Genomic DNA, 19,017 nt, shown 5'->3' on the forward strand with positions numbered 1-19,017 from the left:
GGCGATTCTGGAATTAGAATCCATAACCTTCTGACTCCCAGGCCCGTGCCCTATCCACTATGTCATGCTCCTTCTCATGGGGTTCACAATCTTAATCCCCATTTTATAAGTGAGGTAACTGAGGTACAGAGAAGTGAAGTGACTTGTCCTAGGTCACACAACAGGCGAGTGGCAGAGCTGGGATCAGAATACAGATCCTTCTGACTCCCCGGCCCATGCTCAACCTACTAGGCCGTGCTTGCTCTTCTCGGCCCTCGACTTCCTCCTCTCCTGGACCACCATGCTGCCTCCCTTGAATCCTACACTGGCTCTCCTTCGAATCGCCACAGAACCCTCATTTCACCCTGCTTATAATGGTACTTCCTAAGCACTTACAATTTGCCAATCACTGGGGTAGATATAAGTAAATCAGGTTGGACACAGTCCCTGATCCACTTAGGGCTCACACTCTTCATTGCCATTTGAAAGAGGAGGTAACTGAGGCCTAGATAGGGGAAATGACTTCCCCAAGGTCACCCAGCAGGCACGTGATAGACCTGGGTGTTTCACACCACCTCGGAGGACAGAGAGAAGCAGCCACAGCCTGGCACCACTCCCACGAGACCTCACTCACTGGGCTGTGGTGGTGACTGTGGCCTCTGAGCCACGAGCAGCCTGAAATTCTGCTCTTCGAGATTCAGCTCCTTACTGAGCTTTGGTTTTGTCTTTATGTTGCTTTAGTGTTTTGTTTCATCTCTCCCTATGTGTCTGTCACCAGTTCCCTCTCCCCCATTTATATTTATACTGTGAACCCCTGAGGCAAAGGGACTGTTGTCCAATTCCCACCTGTGCATTGTCTCCCAGAGGTTAGTATAGTGCTCTGCACACAGTAAATGCCTAATAAATACTATTACCATTAGTACTTATTCTTAGATTATGAGCTTCTTAAGCGACAGGGTCCCCCACCACACACAACAGCTGAGGAGTAGCATGGCTTAGTCAGGGGGAGGTGTGACAATGGAAAGAGCAAGGACCCAGGCGTCAGAAGACCTGGGTTCTAATCCTGACTCTGCCACGTTTCTCCTGGGAAAGTCACTCAACTTCTCTCTGTCTCACTTACCTCATCTTTAAAGCAGGGATTCAATGCCTTTTCTCCCTCCTACTTAGATTGTGAACTGTGTGAGACAGGGACTATGACAGGGACTTTGAGAAGCATCATGGTCTAGTGGATAGAGTTTAGGTCTGGAAGTCAGATGGACCTGGGTTCTAATGCTGGCTCCAGCACTTGTCTGCTGTGTGACCTTAGGCAAGTCACTTAACTGCTCTGGGCCTCAGTTACATCATCTATAAAGCGGAATTAAGAGTGTGAGCCCCTATATGGGCCAAGAATGGTGTCCAACCCACTTTGCTTGTATCCACCCCAGCGCTTAATACAGTCTGCCACATAATAATAATAACGTTGGTATTTGTTAAGTGCTTACTATATGCAGAGCACTCTTCTAAGCGCTGGGGTAGATACAGAGTAATCAGGTTGTCCCATGTGAGGCTCACAGTCTTCATCCCCATTTTACAGATGAGGTAACTGAGGCACAGAGAAGTGAAGTGACTTGTCCACAGTCACACAGCTGACAAGTGGCAGATCCGGTATTCGAACCCATGACCCCTGACTCCCAAGCCCAGGCTCTTTCCACTGAGCCACGCTGCTTCTCTATTAGTAAGTGCTTAACAAATTCCACAATTATTATTGTCTGACCTGATCATCTTGTATCCTCCCCAGCACTTAGAATAGTGCTTGACACAAGTAAATACTTAACACATCATTATTATTGTTATAATTATTTTCCTTCCTCCTCTTCTCCATCCTTCAGGCACCTCCTCCTCCAACCTGTTGGTTAAGTCTGTTGTTCAGCTCCTTGCGGCTGACATGCTGTTCATGTTGATCCCATGTTCCCATGCCGTTCCCCCCTCTGGACTGTAAGCTTGTTGTGGGCAGGGAACGTGCCTGTTTATTGTTGCATTGTGTTTTCCGAAGTGCTTAGTACAGTGCTGTGCACACATTTAGGGCTCAATAAATACAACTGAATGAATGAATGAATGCGGAAGGTCTCCGCACCTTCCCTCATCTCTTCTACCTGATACCTTTATCCAAATCATGACACTGAGAAAAATGTTTACGTCTCTGGCAAAGACCCTTAGCAGCACTCAAGGTTCCTAAGTGGGGCTCCGCATTATTTCTAACCAGTTTCCATCTGTAATAGAAGATCCAAAGGCAGATGAACTGTGGAGTGGAGGTTCAAAACACGAGCAGTAAGGCTGGAATATGGGTATAATTAAGATGGCCTTCACTTGGTCCTCGGTATCCAACCGTAAGGATTCAATTATGCCACAGAAGCTACTCTGTGATAAAGGCAATCTTAGCAGTGGCCCGGGGCTGGCACCATTTTGATCGCTTTCCCAATTCCACAGCTAGGTCATACCACACTGGCTTGAGGAGAGAGTCAGCACTGCTCGATAGCTTTCCACATTCCACTGCTAGGTTACACTGTGCTGGCATGTGGAAAGAGGCTTTGTAGCCTTTAGACATTTTTGAGCTTTCTCCCTTCCCTTGAAAATAGGCGCCACATGCCCCTCTGGCAAGAAACCCTCCTGATACTGATAGCCTTTAAGTTTCCCTCTGCTTCTGCTAGCCATTCCCTTACGTATCCCGTTTTAGGTGACCTGGTTTTCAGAAAAGACACTTCGCTTTCCACCCCTCTGAAGCATCAGAAGGAATCACTTCACCTTGAACGTCATATGGGGGACTTTTGAAAGAAAAAAGAAAACGTTTTGTGGAGCTTCTCCATGATCTTTGTGCCCCTCAAGGGGGTATCTGCTCTCTTCATCTGTTGCTCCCCATTACGCTTTCTTCACTCCATCCAACCACCTTTTAACTGTACTTGGCTCTCAGCTGTCCTTTTTCATCCCCCGGTTGAGACTATTTCTCTGGCATGGAGCTCTGTCCCTTCATATCCCCCAGGCCCCATCTCTCCCTTTGTCCTTAAATCCCTCCTCCTCCTCCCAAAAACCTTCCTCGATTAATTCCCAGGACGCCAAGCCACATCAGCCTAACAGACATCTCGGCACTGAGGTATTTACGTATAGCCATTCTCTGCAATCAATCAATCAATCGATCAGTAGTACTTACTGAATCTCTAAGAGCACTGTACTATGTGTTTGGAAGGTTACCATGGAGTTAGCAGAAACAGTCCAACCCTTAAGTAGCCTATATTCAATTTTACATGCAATTTCTGATTTCTCGAGCTGGAAATAATTGTATGTCTCCCCTATTAGACTGCAAACTCTGGGTGGGCAGGGTACTTGTCTCTTGCCTTTACTGTACTTTCCCAAGAGTTTAGTACAATGCATTGGACTTTCAATTGCTGCTGCTACTGAGGACATGAGGGGAGGAGAGAGGGAAATATGGGCTCCAAATAAAAGATGGTTGCTTCTTTCAGAAATTCTTGACTCTTTCTGGCCTGCCCCCCTTCTGCTTCTTTTGTGGAACTTCCCTCTCCTTAAAATTGTGCTTCTCCACGGATCAGGTTTCCAGCAGATGTGGAGACTCAAGCTGATTTTCCAGGATTCATAGGGAAGAGCACGAACTCCTAGTGATAACGATGGTATTTGTTAGAGCACATACTATATGCCAAGCACTGGGTAGATACAAGATAACTGGGCACTGTCCTTGACCCACATGGGGTTCACAGTCTAGGTGGGAGGGAGGACAGGTATCTAACACTCATTTTACAGATGAGGAAACTGAGGCAGAGAGAAGTTAAGTGACTTTTCCAAAGTTACACAGGAGGCAAGTGGCCAAACAGGATTAGAACCCAAGTGCCTTGAATTCTCAGGTCTATGCTTTTTCATTAGACCACCCTGCCTCAATAACTGCTGATCATGAATGGTAAGAAAGGAACATAATTCATAAGAAACTGAGTACAGGTGACCTAGGAGCATTTTCCTACAAAAATGTTCAGGACATGTCACCCCCACCTCCTCAAAAAACTCCAATGGTTGCCCATCCACCTCCATATCAAACAAAAATTCCTCACCATTGGCTTTAAAGTACTCCATCACCTTGCCCCCTCCTACCTCATCTCGCTTCTCTCCTTCAATAACCCAGCCCAAACACTTCGCTCCTCTAGTGGTAACCTTCTCATTGTGACTCGATCTCACCTGTCTCGCTGCCGACCCCTAGTCCATGTCCTGCCCCTGGCCTAGAAAACCCTCCCTCCTCAAATCTGATAGACAATTACTCTCCCCTCCTTCAAAGCCTTACTGAAGGCATATCTCATCCAAGAGGTCTTCCCACTTTCCCTCATCTCCCACTCCCTTCTGTGTTACCCTTTCTCCCTTTGCTCTTCCCCCTTCCCAGCCTCGCAGCATTTACATTCATATCTGTAATTTTATTCATTTATACTGATGTCTGTCTCCCCAGCTCTAGACTGTGAGCTTGTTGTGGGCAGGGAATGTCACTGTTCATTGTTGTACTTTCAAAGGGTTTAGTATAGTGCTCTGCATACAGTAATAGCCCAATAAATATGATTGAATGAATGAATTTTTTGTGGGCAGAAGCGTGACTGAGTGAATAGAGCCAGGGCCTGGGAATCAGATGGATCTGGCTTCTAATCCTGGCTCCGCCACATATCTGCTTTGTGACCTTGGGCAAGTCTCTTCACTTCTCTGGGCCTCAGTTTCCTCATCTGCAAAATGTAAGAGTGTGAGCCCCATATGGGGCAGGGACCGTGCCCAATCTGTTAAACTTGTATCTACCCAGGGCTTAGAACAGTGCTTGGCACTCAGTACACAAGTACCATTATTATTATTATTATTATTAACTCTGCTATATTGTACACTCTCAAACACTTAGTTCAGTGCTCTGCACACAATAAGCACTCAATAAATACCACTAATTGACCGAATGGAGGGAAGGCAGGTTAAGCTGGGGACAGGGTAGGGTGAGGATTTGGGCAGGATCAGAGAGACATTAGAGATGATGGACAGGGCCTGAAGAAGAAACAGTTTTGATGGGTGGAGGAACTATTTCAGGGAATGGAAAAGCCAAAGGAGAAAGACATTATGTGGCCAACTAAACACTATATACTCGCCTACGAGGTGTGATATGACATCTTGTGTTGCCTTGAAAATGTCTGTGATAGCATCCCAAGAGCACGTATAACAGAGCAGGTGTTGAAAATACACAGCCAAAAGGATTGTTCACGCAATCGGAGCTGGTGGCATAGCTGACATCTGTACACACAATTTGTATTTGCCTCTCTCCTCTTCAGACTGAAAGCAAGTACCATGTCTTCTTTTAGTCTTTGTTCTCTCCCAAATAGTACAGTGCTCTGCCCACAACAGACACCCAGTACAGTGGTCTAAACATGGTAGGTGCCTACTACAGTGTTGTGCACACAGTAGGCATCCGGTTCAGTGCAGACGGAGTCAAAGCCACAAGGAAACAATTGCTTTTGTCCTGATCCTTCCTTGGTTCCTGAGTCACTGGTTAGCCTCTGCAGTTGAGGAGTAGCTTTTCGTCACATTACCAATATGGTAGGTTACTATTAGTATATTTTACGTACAGTAAACACTAAGTACAGTCCTCTGCCCACAGGAGGTACTCAATATAGTACTCTACATACAGTGGACACTCAGTACAGTACACTCGGTGCACTGAGAAGCAACATGACCTAAGGGAAAGAGCACAGGCCTGGAATCAGATAACCTGGATTTTAATACTGGCTTCGTCACTTTTCTGCTGTGTGTTGTAGGGCAAGTCACTCAACTTCTCTGTGTCTCAGTTGGCTCAGCTGTAAAATGGGGATAAAGATTGTGAGCTCTCTGTGGGACAGGGATTGTGTCCAACTGATTATCTTGTACCTATCCTAGTGCCTGGCAAAGAGTAAGTGCTCTGTAAAAATACAGTGCTCTGATCACAGCAGACACTCAATACAGTGCTCTGTAAACAGCAGGTGCTCAGCACAGTGATCTGCACACAGTAGAAATTCAGTACCAAGTTCAGCACTCAGAACACGCTCTTCATACAGTAAGTGCTCAGTAAAATAATGCTGGTGATAATGATAAAAATATTATTCTTATTATGGCATTTGTCAAGGGCCCTTTAGGTGCCAGGCACTGTGTTTAGTACACAGTCTCAAGGCCCATTTTATAGAGAAGCAACTGAGGCACGAGAGGTGAAGTGACTTGCCCGAGGTCACACAGCAGACAAGTAGCGGAGCAGGGATTAGAATTCATGATCTTCTGACTCCCAAGCCCCTGCTTTATCCACTACGCTATAGTGCTTCTCTAGATAAAGGTAACTGAGGTTCGGAGAAGTGAAGTGATTTGCCCAAGGTCTCGCAAAAGACAAGTGGAGGATCCTGGATTAGAACTCATGACCTTTTGACTCCCAGGCCTGTTCTCTATCCACTACGACATGCTGCAGATAATAATAATAAAATAATAATGTAATATATAATCCTATTATAATTATTTTGTAATTTGTGAAGTGCTTACTATGTGCCAAGTACCATACTAAATTCTGGGGTAGATATGACATGGGGCTCACAGTCTAAGTAGGAGGGACAACAGATATTGAATCCCCATTTTGCAGATGAGGGAACTGAAGCACAGAGAAATGAAGTGATTTGCCTAAGGTACCACAGCAGACAGGTGGCGGAACCAGGATTAGAACCCAGGTCCTCTGATTCCCAGGCCACGATTTTTTCAGGGGGCAGCACCGCTTCCGATGATGATGATGATGATGATGGTGATGACCAGTAGACACCAGCTGCCTCGGTACAACGGCCTGGGTCTGCCCTCAACAATTCTCAAGGGAGCTGAAGGCTGATTACTCTCTTGGGAGTGAGGAACGGAACTTACCGGCCGCGGCAAACTGTACTGGTACATTTCGGGCCTGTACGTGGGCACCCACTGCACCCCACCCCTTGCTCGGGTCATGGTGCCCGGGGCGCTGGTCACCACCTCCGAATACGGTAAGTGCTGGGCTGAGCTGTAAGGGTCTTGGGTCCGGTTCTGCCCTCCGTGGCCGGCGGAAGCCAGACTGAACGCCTCTTCCAGCAACATGTGCATCTGCTGGCGGACTTCGTCGATGGACGGCTGGGAGCTCAGAGTTGAGGTCTCCGAGTGGCCTTTAACCTGGCGAGATCTCATGAAGCCCCGAGACTCATTGACACGGTCAATGTTCGTTTCTTCTATAATCTCAGGTTCGGTCTGCAAGAGAAGAACCAAGATCCAATCAATAGAATTACTGGTGGAGCGGCATCATGTTGTGGATGGAGCACGGGCCTGGGAGTCAGAAGATCTTGGGTTCTAATCTCAACTCTGCCACTTGCCTGATGTGTGACCTTGTCACTTAACTGCTCTGCGCCTCAGTTACCTCATCTGCAAAATGGGGCTTGAGACCTTGAGCCCCTCGTGGGACAGGGACTGTGTCCAACCCGATTTGCTTGTATTCTCCCCAGCACATAGTACAGTGCCTGAATCACAGTAAGCTCTTAACAAACTCCATAGTTATTATTATTATTATAAGCCCGGAAATGCTGATTCCTGACACAGTGGTTTTACCTGACTTTGATTTTTTCTTATCTCTCTTTTTTAAATAACCATTTTCTCTAGGGTCTCATTCGTTCCACACAGCTTTTATCCTCGTCACCAAGGTCTTTCTTGCTAGTTTACGACTTGGTCATATTTCAACATCCTTTCAACTGTCTCGGTAAGCCTCTAGAGCCACCTGAACAACCATTAAGAATAAAAGTCACAACCCCGAGATATAGGGGAAATAAAGATTGTTGGGAAAGGTTTTTCCATGCAGGCAGCATGTTTCTCTGTCAATTGTAAACTGCAACGGATGACACTTATCTCTCTAACAGGGTGTCAGGAAAATTAATTGGTTGATGTGTAAAATACCGGGATATGCACCAAGTTATATTTCTATTTGCTTTCACATGGTCTGCTAGATTTGTTTGAATATACTGAATCCATATTGTAAAGGACATTTATATTTTCAAATTCAACAAGCCTCAGGTGAATTGATCCATTCATTGACGCCTACTTCTGCCTTGCTTCCTTCAGACTTTATTCTGTTTTTCAGGGCTGCCAGCAATAAATACATTATGCTTAGCATTAAAACTTCCCCAAGTCTGACTTTTGCTTGGCATTTTGGCAGCGGAGCTAAAATTTTTATGCTTCTTAAGTGTGTTATAAATTTCCAGTAAGTTATAGACATATTTCATTTACACATCTGTGCTTTATTAATAACATGACATTAAGATTAATAAGGCTATGATTTCCGGTTTATTTGGATTCTCTAAAGTGCAGAGAGGAGCTTCACTTCTAGTACCTCAATTATCCTCAAATTTCTTCTGGCCAAGGATTTTCAATCAATCAATCAATGGCATTTATTGAACATTAGCTGTGTACAGAACACTGTACTAAACATTTGGGAGAGTACAATACAACAGAGTTAACAGACATGTTCCCTGCCCTCAAGGAGTTTATTCTGCATTTCAAAGATGGAAGAACTGGAAAATTTAGTGGCTTATTCATGGAGTCCCAGTCTGTCATTTGTGTTGTTAGAAGAAGCAATAAATCAGTTAATCCTTCAACTAATAGTATTTATTGAATGCTTACTGTGTGGAGAAAACTGTACTAAGCTTTTTCAGAAGCAGCAGGGCCTAGTGGAAATAAATGGTGGTATTTGTTAAAGCGCTTACTATGTGCAAAGCACTGTTCTAAGCGCTGGGGGATACAAGGTGATCAGGTTGTCCCACGTGGGGCTCACAGTTTTAATCCCCATTTTACAGATGAGGTAACTGAGGCACAGAGAAGTTGCCCAAAGTCACACAGCTGGCAAGCAGCGGAGCCAAGATTCGAACCCATGAACTCTGACTCCCAAGCCCGGGCTCTTTCTACTGTGCCACGCTGCTTCTCTAAGAACACAAGCCGGAGAGTGAGAGGACCTGGGTTCTAATCCCAGCTCTTCCACTTGCCTGCTGTGTAACCTTGGGCAAGTCACTGGATTTTCTGTGCCTTGATTTATTCATCTGTAAAATGGGCCAGGTTTCTAGTGTGGATCTGTCATCAATAAACCAGGAGAGGATATCAGTTTTTTAAAAAAATGGCTATACATGGAGGTCAGGGAAATATAGTCCAGCAAGTGAAAGATTCAATTAGAAGACAAATGACCTCTAATAAATCCTAATAAACAATTATAATAAGGGTGGTATTTGTTAAGATCCTACTATAGGGAAGCAATGTGACCTAAAGGAAAGAACGCAGGCCTGGGAGTCAGAGGCCGTGGGTTCTAATCCTGGCTCCATCACTTCCTTTTTGTGTGACTTTGGCCAAGTTGCTTAACTTCTCTGGGCCTCAGTTCCCTCATCTGCAAAATGGGGATTTTCTCCCTCCTCCACAGACTGTGAGATCTTTGTGAGGCAGAAGCTGTGACAGACCTGATTAACTTGTATCTACCCCAGTGCTGAGAACAGTGCTTGACACATAGTAAAAATGCCATAATTATTATTAATAATTATTACTATTTTTACTTCACTCAATCATATTTATTGAGCACTTACTATGTGCAGAGCCCTGTGTCCCAGCCACTATATTAAGCACTGGAGTAGATGTAAGATAAACAGGTCTCCCTTCCTTAACTTCTATTTTTAACCACTCAATCTCCAAGGGCTCCTTCCCCTCTGCCTTCAAACACGCCCACGTCTCCCCCATCCTAAAAAAACCCGCTCTTGACCCCACTTCCCCCTCCAGTTATCGTCCTATCTCCCTACTACCCTTCCTTTCCAAAATCTTAGAACGAGTCGTCTACAATCGATGCCTAGAATTCCTTAACTCCCATTCTCTCCTAGACCCCCTCCAATCTGGCTTCCGTCCCCTCCACTCTACCGAGACTGCTCTCTCTAAGGTCACCCGTGACCTCCTTCTTGCCAAATCCAATGGCTCCTACTCCATTCTGATCCTCCTTGACCTCTCTGCTGCCTTTGACACTGTCGACCATCCCCTCCTCCTCCATACCTTATCTCACCTTGGCTTCACGGACTCTGTCCTCTCCTGGTTCTCCTCTTACCTCTCTGGCCGATCATTCTCGGTCTCCTACGCTGGAGCCTCCTCCCCCTCCCATCCTTTAACTGTTGGAGTTCCTCAAGGGTCAGTTCTCGGCCCTCTTCTGTTCTCCATTTACACTCACTCCCTCGGTGAACTCATCCGCTCTCACGGCTTTGACTACCATCTCTACGCAGATGACACGCAGATCTACATCTCCGCCCCTGTCCTCTCCCCCTCCCTTCAGGCTCGCATCTCCTCCTGCCTCCGGGACGTCTCCACCTGGATGTCGGCCCGCCACCTAAAACTCAACATGAGCAAGACTGAGCTCCTCATCTTCCCTCCCAAGCCCGGTCCGCTCCCAGACTTCTCCATCACCGTGGATGGCACGACCATCCTTCCCGTCCCGCAGGCCCGCAATCTCGGTGTCATCCTTGACTCGTCCCTCTCGTTCACCCCACACATCCTATCCGTTACCAAGACCTGCCGGTTTCACCTCTACAATATCGCCAAGATCCGCCCTTTCCTCTCCACCCAAACGGCTACCTTACTATTACGGGCTCTCGTTATATCCCGGCTAGACTACTGTGTCAGCCTTCTCTCTGACCTCCCTTCCTCCTCTCTCGCCCCGCTCCGGTCTATTCTTCACTCCGCTGCCCGGCTCATCTTCCTGCAGAAACGATCTGGGCATGTCACTCCCCTTCTTAAACAACTCCAGTGGTTGCCTATCGACCTCCGCTCCAAACAAAAACTCCTCACTCTAGGCTTCAAGGCTCTCCATCACCTTGCCCCTTCCTACCTCTCCTCCCTTCTCTCTTTCTACCGCCCACCCCGCACACTCCACTCCTCTGCCGCCCACCTCCTCGCCGTCCCTCGGTCTCGCCTATCCCGCCGTCGACCCCTGGGTCACGTCCTCCCGCGGTCCTGGAACGCCCTCCCTCCTCACCTCCGCCAAACTGATTCTCTTTCCCTCTTCAAAACCTTACTTAAAAATCACCTCCTCCAAGAGGCCTTCCCAGACTGAGCTCCTCTTCCCCCCTCTACTCCCTCTGCCATCCCCCCTTTACCTCTCCGCAGCTAAAGCCTCATTTTCCCCTTTTCCCTCTGCTCCTCCACCTCTCCCTTCCCATCCCCACGGCACTGTACCCGTCCGCTCAACTGTATATATTTTCATTACCCTATTTATTTTGTTAATGAATTGTACATCGCCTTGATTCTATTTAGTTGCCATTGTTTTTATGAGATGTTCTTCCCCTTGACGCTGTTTAGTGCCATTGTTCTTGTCTGTCCGTCTCCCCCGATTAGACTGTAAGCCCGTCAAACGGCAGGGACTGTCTCTATCTGTTGCCGACTTGTTCATCCCAAGCGCTTAGTACAGTGCTCTGCACATAGTAAGCGCTCAATAAATACTATTGAATGAAAGGTCAGACAGTTTCTGTCCCATAATGGGGCTCCCAGCCTATGTAGGAGGGAGGAGTTATTTATTTAATGAGTAGTAACAAGGCCTAGTGGATAAAGCACGGGCCTGGGAGTCAGAAGGACCTGGATTCTAATCCCAGCTCCACCACTTGTCCACTGTGTGACTTTGGTCAAGTCACTTTACTTCTCTGTGCCTCAGTGACCTCATCTGTAAAATAGGGACTATGACTGAGAGCCCCACGTGGGGTAGGGACTGTGTCCAACCTTTTTTTTTTAATGATATTTGTTAAGTGCTTACTGTGTTCCAGGCACTGTACTAAGCATTGGGGTAGATACAAGTAAATCAGGTTGAACACCATCCATGTCCCACATGGAGCTCACAGCCTCAATCCCCATTTTACAGATGAGGTAACAATCACAGAGAAGTGAAGTGATTTGCCCAATAGATACCTGTTTGTCCTCCTTTCTGAGGCTGTGAGTCCCACGTGGAAAAGGGATTTTGTCCAACCTGATTACCCTGCATCTACCCCAGTGCTCAGTGAAGTGTTTGGCACATAGTAAATGATGAACAAATACTACAGTTAGTATTCTTATCATAATAAAAGGTACATTGTTATATAACCTTGCTCTAAGCCTGAGTGAAAAAAATCAATATAACTGTACATTTGGGAATCTGCAGTATTCTCAGGCTGACTGTGGAAATTCCCATCGGGCATGACTTCAGGTGGGGATATGATTCCTGGAAAAGTGCCCAAGGAACTGAGCAGAAGCTTGAACATCTGGACCTGAGTTTATGACTGCCTGCCATAAAATCTATGTGCGATACAGGAGTAATAGAAATGTCATTCACAATGTATCACTCTTCTTCTTAAAAACCTTCAGAGCTACCCATTTATTTCTACTTCAGACAGGAGTTCTGGAGCATTAACTTGAAGGGGCTATCCCAGCTCTCGCCTTTTTTTTAATGATATTTGTTAAGCATTTACTATGTGTCAAGTACTCTTCTAAGTGCTGAGGTAGGTAGAAGTTAATTAGGTCAAACGCAGTCCCTATCCTGCATGGGGAACACAGTCTAAGTAGGAGGCCATCAGGCATCCCCATTTTACAGTTGAGGAAACCAAAGCACAGAAAAGTTAAATGACTCGCCCAAGGTCACATGGCAAGCAACTGCCAGAGCTGGGATTAGAAATCGGGTTCTTTTGACTCCCAGGCTCGTGCTTTCTCCACTAGACCACGTTGCTTCACCTTCTTACGCATGTGCTTTCTTCATCCACTCCTTCCCAGATCTTTGCTGAATTAACCTTGAGATTGCTCCTTGCTGGAACCCCATCCAACACCGGAAAGTGGGATACCAGCAGTGGAGAAAAAGAGAGATTGAAGCATTCCCTCCAAACTCCAGGATGGGATACTCCAACCTAAACTGTGTCCACTGGGTGAAGACATCTTCATGGTAGAAAGCCTGTTAGTGCCCAGAGTGGACAGTCATGCGAGGAGTAACTTAGCTTGGAAGTAAAGAAGACCAAAAGAAAATAAATTATTATTATTATTTTTTAAATAGTATTTGTCAAACACTTTTTATGTGCCAGCCTGTTCTAAGTGCTTGAGTACGCTGCCACTTATCTGCTGTGAAAACTTGAGCAAGTCGCTTCACTTCTCTTACCCTCATGTCTAAAATGGAGATTAAGACTGTGAGCCCTACGTGGGACCTGGATCGTGTTCAACCCGATTAGCTTGTAACTACCCAATGCTTAGTACAGAGCCTGGCACATAGTAAGTACTCAATAAATACCCGAAACAAACAAACCAAAACTCCGCCTGTCCCCCAACCCACACCTAACACACAAATCCATTTCTGAAATGAACCAAACACACTCCAGTTGAGCCCACCACCCAGGTGGCGGACCCTCCATTTTCCCACTGTGTGATCTTGGGCAAATCACTTCCCTTCTTCGTGCCTCAGTTACCTCATCCGTAAAATGGGGATTAAGATTATGAGCCCCAAGTGGGACAGGGATTCAGTCCCAATCCCTGATTATCTTGTATCTACCCCAGCATTTAGAATTGTACCTGGCACATAGTAAGTGCTTAACCAATACCACTAATAAAAAAAATTGTGGCCAGAAGTTAAACCATTTATGCTGAGCAAAGCTGGATTCATCCACAAACTGGCCAACTTGATGGGAAGGCCGGGAACTTGGCCTCTCGGTGACTGCCTGGGGACAAACTAATGGCAGCATGAAAAAATTTTAGCGGGTCCACATTTTTCTTAATGGCCCCAGAGCCGTCCGACTCATTAAGCAGCTAATGAATCGGGGATTAGCGACACAGACCTTGTGTCATAATTCGATGCAGAAGAGCTGAAGAGCATTTCGATCACCTTGTGCAAACAGAGCGGGGTTTCCAAGCAAGATCCCGCCCGTATTCACAAAGACTGTGTTCTGATGGGTCCAGGACAGCAGATGTTGCAAAACACCCCTTCCCTCACCACCGCCTCCCCTACACCCCCTCACAAAAATCACTGTCCAGATGCCCACAGCAGTGGCAAGGTGAGGAATTATGTCTGGGAACTGTGGGCATGGAACGTGTCTACCAACTCTGTTGTTTGGGACTCTCCCAAGTGCTCAGTACAGTCCTCTGCACATTGTAAGTGCTTAATACATACCGTTGATCGATTACTTCCCATTCATTCATTTAATCATATTTATTGAGAGCTTACCGTGTGCACAGCACTGTACTAAGCACTTGGAAAGTACAATTTGGCAACAAATAGAGACAATCCCTACCCAAGAATGGGCTCACAGTCCGGCCCACCTGGGGCAATTCTCGGTGCCAAGCAATCAGTTCCTCCTCCATAACGTGGTCAGTAATCAAGCAATCAATCAATCTATGGCATTTATTGAGCGCTTACTCTGTGTAAAGTACTGTACTAAGCGCTTGGAAGAGTACAAAAGAATTAGCAGACATGTTCCCTGCCCATAATGACCTTGCAGCCTAGATGATGCATTGTTTTTCTTCTGCAAGAAAGGAAGGGCATCTCCCTTCCCCTCTGAAACCCCAAGTAACTACCAACAGCACTGGGAACTCCCCTCCAGTAAATTTCACTCCTGCAGCTCTCATCCCTGACCGAGAACTTATTCTTACCCTAAGCTCAGCCCTAAAGGACTGCCCAAGGTGAAGTGACTTGCCCAAGGTGATACAGTGGACAAGATAAGCAGCTAGGCCTAGTGGATAGAGCACGTGTTTGGGAATCAGAAGGACCTAAATTCTAATCCCAGGTCTGGCACTTGTCTGCTGTGTGACCTTGGGCAAATCACTTGACTTCTCTGGACCTGTTTCCTCATCTGAAAAATGGGGATTAAGACTGTGAGCCCTATGTGGGCCACGGACTTTGTCCAACCTTGATTAGTTAGTGTCTACCCCAGCTATTAGACCAGTGTTTGACACATAGTAAGTGCTTAACAAATATCGTTACGATGAAGTGGCAGAGTTAGCATTAGAACCCAGGTCCTCTGTCTCCCAGGCCCGTGCTCTGTCCACTAGACCGTGCTGTTTCCTCTCACAGAAAAATTTAGTAATAGAGCGTTTGCAGGGAGCTCTCAGGGTCTGTAAGGGAAGTGCAGAATCTCAAGAGAGAGGAGGGGAAAGCACCAGATATTCTGTACGCATTCTGTGATTGTAAACGCTGGGCTAGATAAAAGATGATCAGGTTGGACACAGTTGATGTCCCACGAGGGGCTCACAGCTTTAGTCCCCATTTTATAGATGAGATAACGCAGGCTCAGAGAAGTTAGGTGACTTTGCCCGGGTCACACAGCGGACAACTGGTGGAGCTAGGATTAGAATCCAGGTTCTCTGACTCATGGTTGCCCATCTGGATCTGGATCAAGTAGAAACTCTCTCACCATAGCTGTCAGGCACTCAATCGGCTCTTTCTCTCCATCCCATCCTTGTTCCTCTCCCACTACAACTCAGCCCACATACTTTGTCCCTCTTACACCAACCTACTCACTGACCTCACCCTCATCTCTCTCACTGTCGACCCCTCGCTCACATCCTCCCTCCTGCTTAGAACTTCCTCCTGTTTCATAGCCAAGAGACCATCATTCAGCCTATCTTCAAAGCTCTTCTAAAATCACATCTCCTCCTGGAAGCCTTCCCTGATTGCATCTCCCTACCCTATTTTCCCTCCCTTCTGCATTAGCTATGCATTTGAGCCCCTACCTTCTATGTGCTGGGGTACTTAATGATAATAATAATATTTGTGGTATTTGTTAAGTGCTTACTATGTGTGAGACACTGTACTAATCGCTGGGGTGGATACAAGCAAATTGGGCTAGATTCAGTCCCTGTCCCACGAGGGGCTCGCAGTCCCAATCTCCATTCTGCTGCTTCCCATCTCCCATTCCCTACCCTACAAACAGCCCCCCCAGCACTTACGAACATATCATTACACTAAGTTGCTTCCCCTATCTGTATTTCATTTTAATATCTGTCACCCTGCTTGATTGTAAGCTCCTACATGGCAAGGATCATCTGTACTTATTCTAATTAACTTTCCCATATGCTTAGTTCAGTGTTTTAGGCTCAGTAAGTGTTCATTAAACACTGTGTGTGTTTGTTTTCCAGGAATTGTAAGTGAGCCAGTACAACCATCAGAAATGGTTGGAACAGGCTCTTCAAGAAGACTCTGATACCAAGAAGGAAAAATGGAAATAGCACCAGGCACTGTGGATAGGAAATGGAGCAGTGCAGGAAGGGGCAATGTTTACATGTATTGTACTCTCCCAAGTGCTTAGTATAGTGCTTTGCCCATTGTTATCATTAGTTCCAGACACAGAGAAAACCATCAGAAAATTAATGGTCCAAAGATGATCTGTGTGTCCTGAGACTAGTAGTAAACTGTTCCTCAATCTTATCTTCTTGTCCTCTGTTTTTAAGCATTCATAAAACCCAACAAGAGGAGGTCTCTGGAACTCAGTTAAGTGCAGCTGAGTCCATGCTGTAGGTACGTAATAATGAATATGCGCTCAACAAATACCACTGATTGACCGACTGATGCACCGGATTTGAAAGGGATTGTTTGGGACAGTGCTTTCTCGATAAACATCATTAAGAACCTTACTGCCTGAACCTTCATCACTGAACCCGGACTTTGATTTATGGTCACATTTTTTCTTAATGGCTCTGCCCTTGACCCAAGCTTCACTTTCCCGGAAGGACGCCTTTCTAATACCCTCTCCACGCACCTGTCGGCCCTGAGAATTACACCATAGTAATTCTCTGCTCCCTGACCCTGGGTTCACCATAAGCGCAGACAGGATTCACACACTATTCTTCAGGAGAGCAAAACAGCCTTGTGTGTTCAGAACTGAGATTGCAGCGGTGAAACACTTCTGTGCATTTAGCAGCTCCTTTGGATGCCACAGAAAGCAACCTGAAGGAAATTCCAGTAGCATGTGTCCCTTCCCAGTGGAAAATATCCTGACACAGCTTAGTTATATTACCTAATTAAGCCTCCCGCCTTGCAGGGCAAGGATTCAACCCAACAGCTCACAGTGTGAAAACAGAACAGTGCACACTGTATTAGAGGCGGGAAAATACATACACACAGCATGTCCTCACTTAGATGCACTTAGCTGAGTTTCTGGGATCTCTTCTTGTTGGGTTTTATGAATGTTAGAAAACAAAGGGAAAAAAAGATAAGAATGAGGGACAATTTACTACTAGTCTGCCAGGAAACGCAGATCATCTCTGGACCATTTATTTCCTGATGGTTTGCTCTGTGACTGGTACTAATATTAATAAGTGAGGATTGTGGTATTTGTTTAGTGCTTATTATGTGTCAGGCACTGTATTGAACACGATGGGGTGGGGTGAAAAACCAGCAAATCAGGTTGGACTCAGTCCCTGTCCCACATGGGGCTTACTGTCTGAATCCCCATTTTACAGATGAAATAACCGAGGCACATAGGAAGTGGAATGACTTGCCCAAGGTCACACAGCAGGTGGCAGAGCCGGGATTAGAATCTAAGACCTTCTGACTCCCAGGCCCATGTTGCTCTCCCACCTTGTGAGCACCATTCACTTCAGATTTTTGCTCCCTGAACACTGTCCCCTCTAAGAAGAGCGACTATGGAAGGTAGACATAGAGATGTTCCTGACTTTGCCTGTGTTTAGCTGGACGTGCAATTGTGATATTCGTTAAGCACTCTCTTTGGGCCAGGCACTGTACAGAGCTCTGGGTAGCTACAAGACTATCAGGTCAAACACTGAGAAGCAGCTTGGCCTAGTGGATAGGGAGCACAGGCCTGGGAGTCTGAGGGACTTGGAGTCTAATCCAGGTTGTGCCACTTGTCTGCAGTGTGACCCTAGACAAGTCACTTCACTTCCTGGGCCTCAGTTACCTCTTCTGCAAAATGGGGATTAAGAACTGTGAGCCCCATATGGGACATGTTCAGCTTGAATCTACAACAGCGCTTGTTACAGTGCCTGGCACATAGTAAGCGCTTACCAGATACCATTAAAAAAGTTATCCCCATCTCACATGGGGCTCACAGACTAAGGGAGAACAGGTATTTAATCCCCATTTTAAAGAGGATGTAATTGTAATATTATTTGCTAAGTGCTCACTGAGTGCAGAGCACTGAACTGAGCACTGGGAAAGAGTACACAGGTGGGAATTAGACACAGATTCTGTCCCTCAAGGGGCTCACAAGCCATTCATTCAACCATATTTATTGAGTTCTTACTGTGTGCAGAGCACTGTACTAAGTGCTTGGAAAGTACAATTCAGTAATAAAGACAGAGAATCCCTGCCCACGCAAGGCTTATAGCCTAGAAGGAGACTACAATCTATGAACAATAGAGGCAATAGAAGAACAGGTAAGAGTTAAATGAATTGCCCAAAGTCACCCATCAGGCAAGTGCTGAAGCTGGGATTGAAACCCACATCTCCTGGCTCCCAGACCCAAGTTCTTTCCACGCTGCTTCTCGTAAAGTGTCACATTTTTCAGAAATCCAGCTGAATCGGCTCAAATTAGAGTTTTTCTCCAGGGGGCACCTACTCGAGGCAGAGTACTGTACTGATCATCTACTGTGTGCTAAGCACTGGACTAATTAAACTTTCAAATCCCTGGAAACACAGAAGTTGCTTTTCAAGCCATTCAACCCAGTGTCAGAAGCCAAGGCAGTGAGAGGTTGAGAACCTCAAATAAGAATACCAGAGACATCTAGTGATAACTGAGGAAGCATAATGGCCTAATGGAAACAGCATGGGCCTGGGAGTCCGAGGACAGAAGTAGAGGTTACTGGCAGAAACTGCAACTTGAGGGATTTGGGTTTGACACTGGGTTAGTCCTGAAACTGGTTTGTTATGGAGTGTTTTTTCTGGATGATTTTCTTAACTAGAGTTCCTTAAAGCCAGATGCTTTCCTGCCTGGCACCTGTGAACTTCAATACTGCCTCCTTGATGTCCAGTTTGAACATTTTATTAGTGAATAATTA

The 19,017-nt window shown here is 46.1% G+C and overlaps 1 protein-coding gene across 1 annotated transcript in view; it reads right to left on the reverse strand.

Moving 5' to 3' along the window:
• The window catches only part of KIAA1549L (KIAA1549 like), a 200,368-nt gene that overhangs the window by 12,369 nt on the left and 168,982 nt on the right, over positions 1-19,017 (reverse strand). The window contains exon 18 of the mRNA XM_039911466.1: positions 6,901-7,251. Coding sequence (XP_039767400.1) covers positions 6,901-7,251 — 351 coding nt within the window. The remainder of the gene's footprint in view (positions 1-6,900; positions 7,252-19,017) is intronic.

Source organism: Ornithorhynchus anatinus, chromosome 3, assembly GCF_004115215.2.
Source record: "Ornithorhynchus anatinus isolate Pmale09 chromosome 3, mOrnAna1.pri.v4, whole genome shotgun sequence".
In the NCBI taxonomy this organism is placed as follows: domain Eukaryota; kingdom Metazoa; phylum Chordata; class Mammalia; order Monotremata; family Ornithorhynchidae; genus Ornithorhynchus; species Ornithorhynchus anatinus.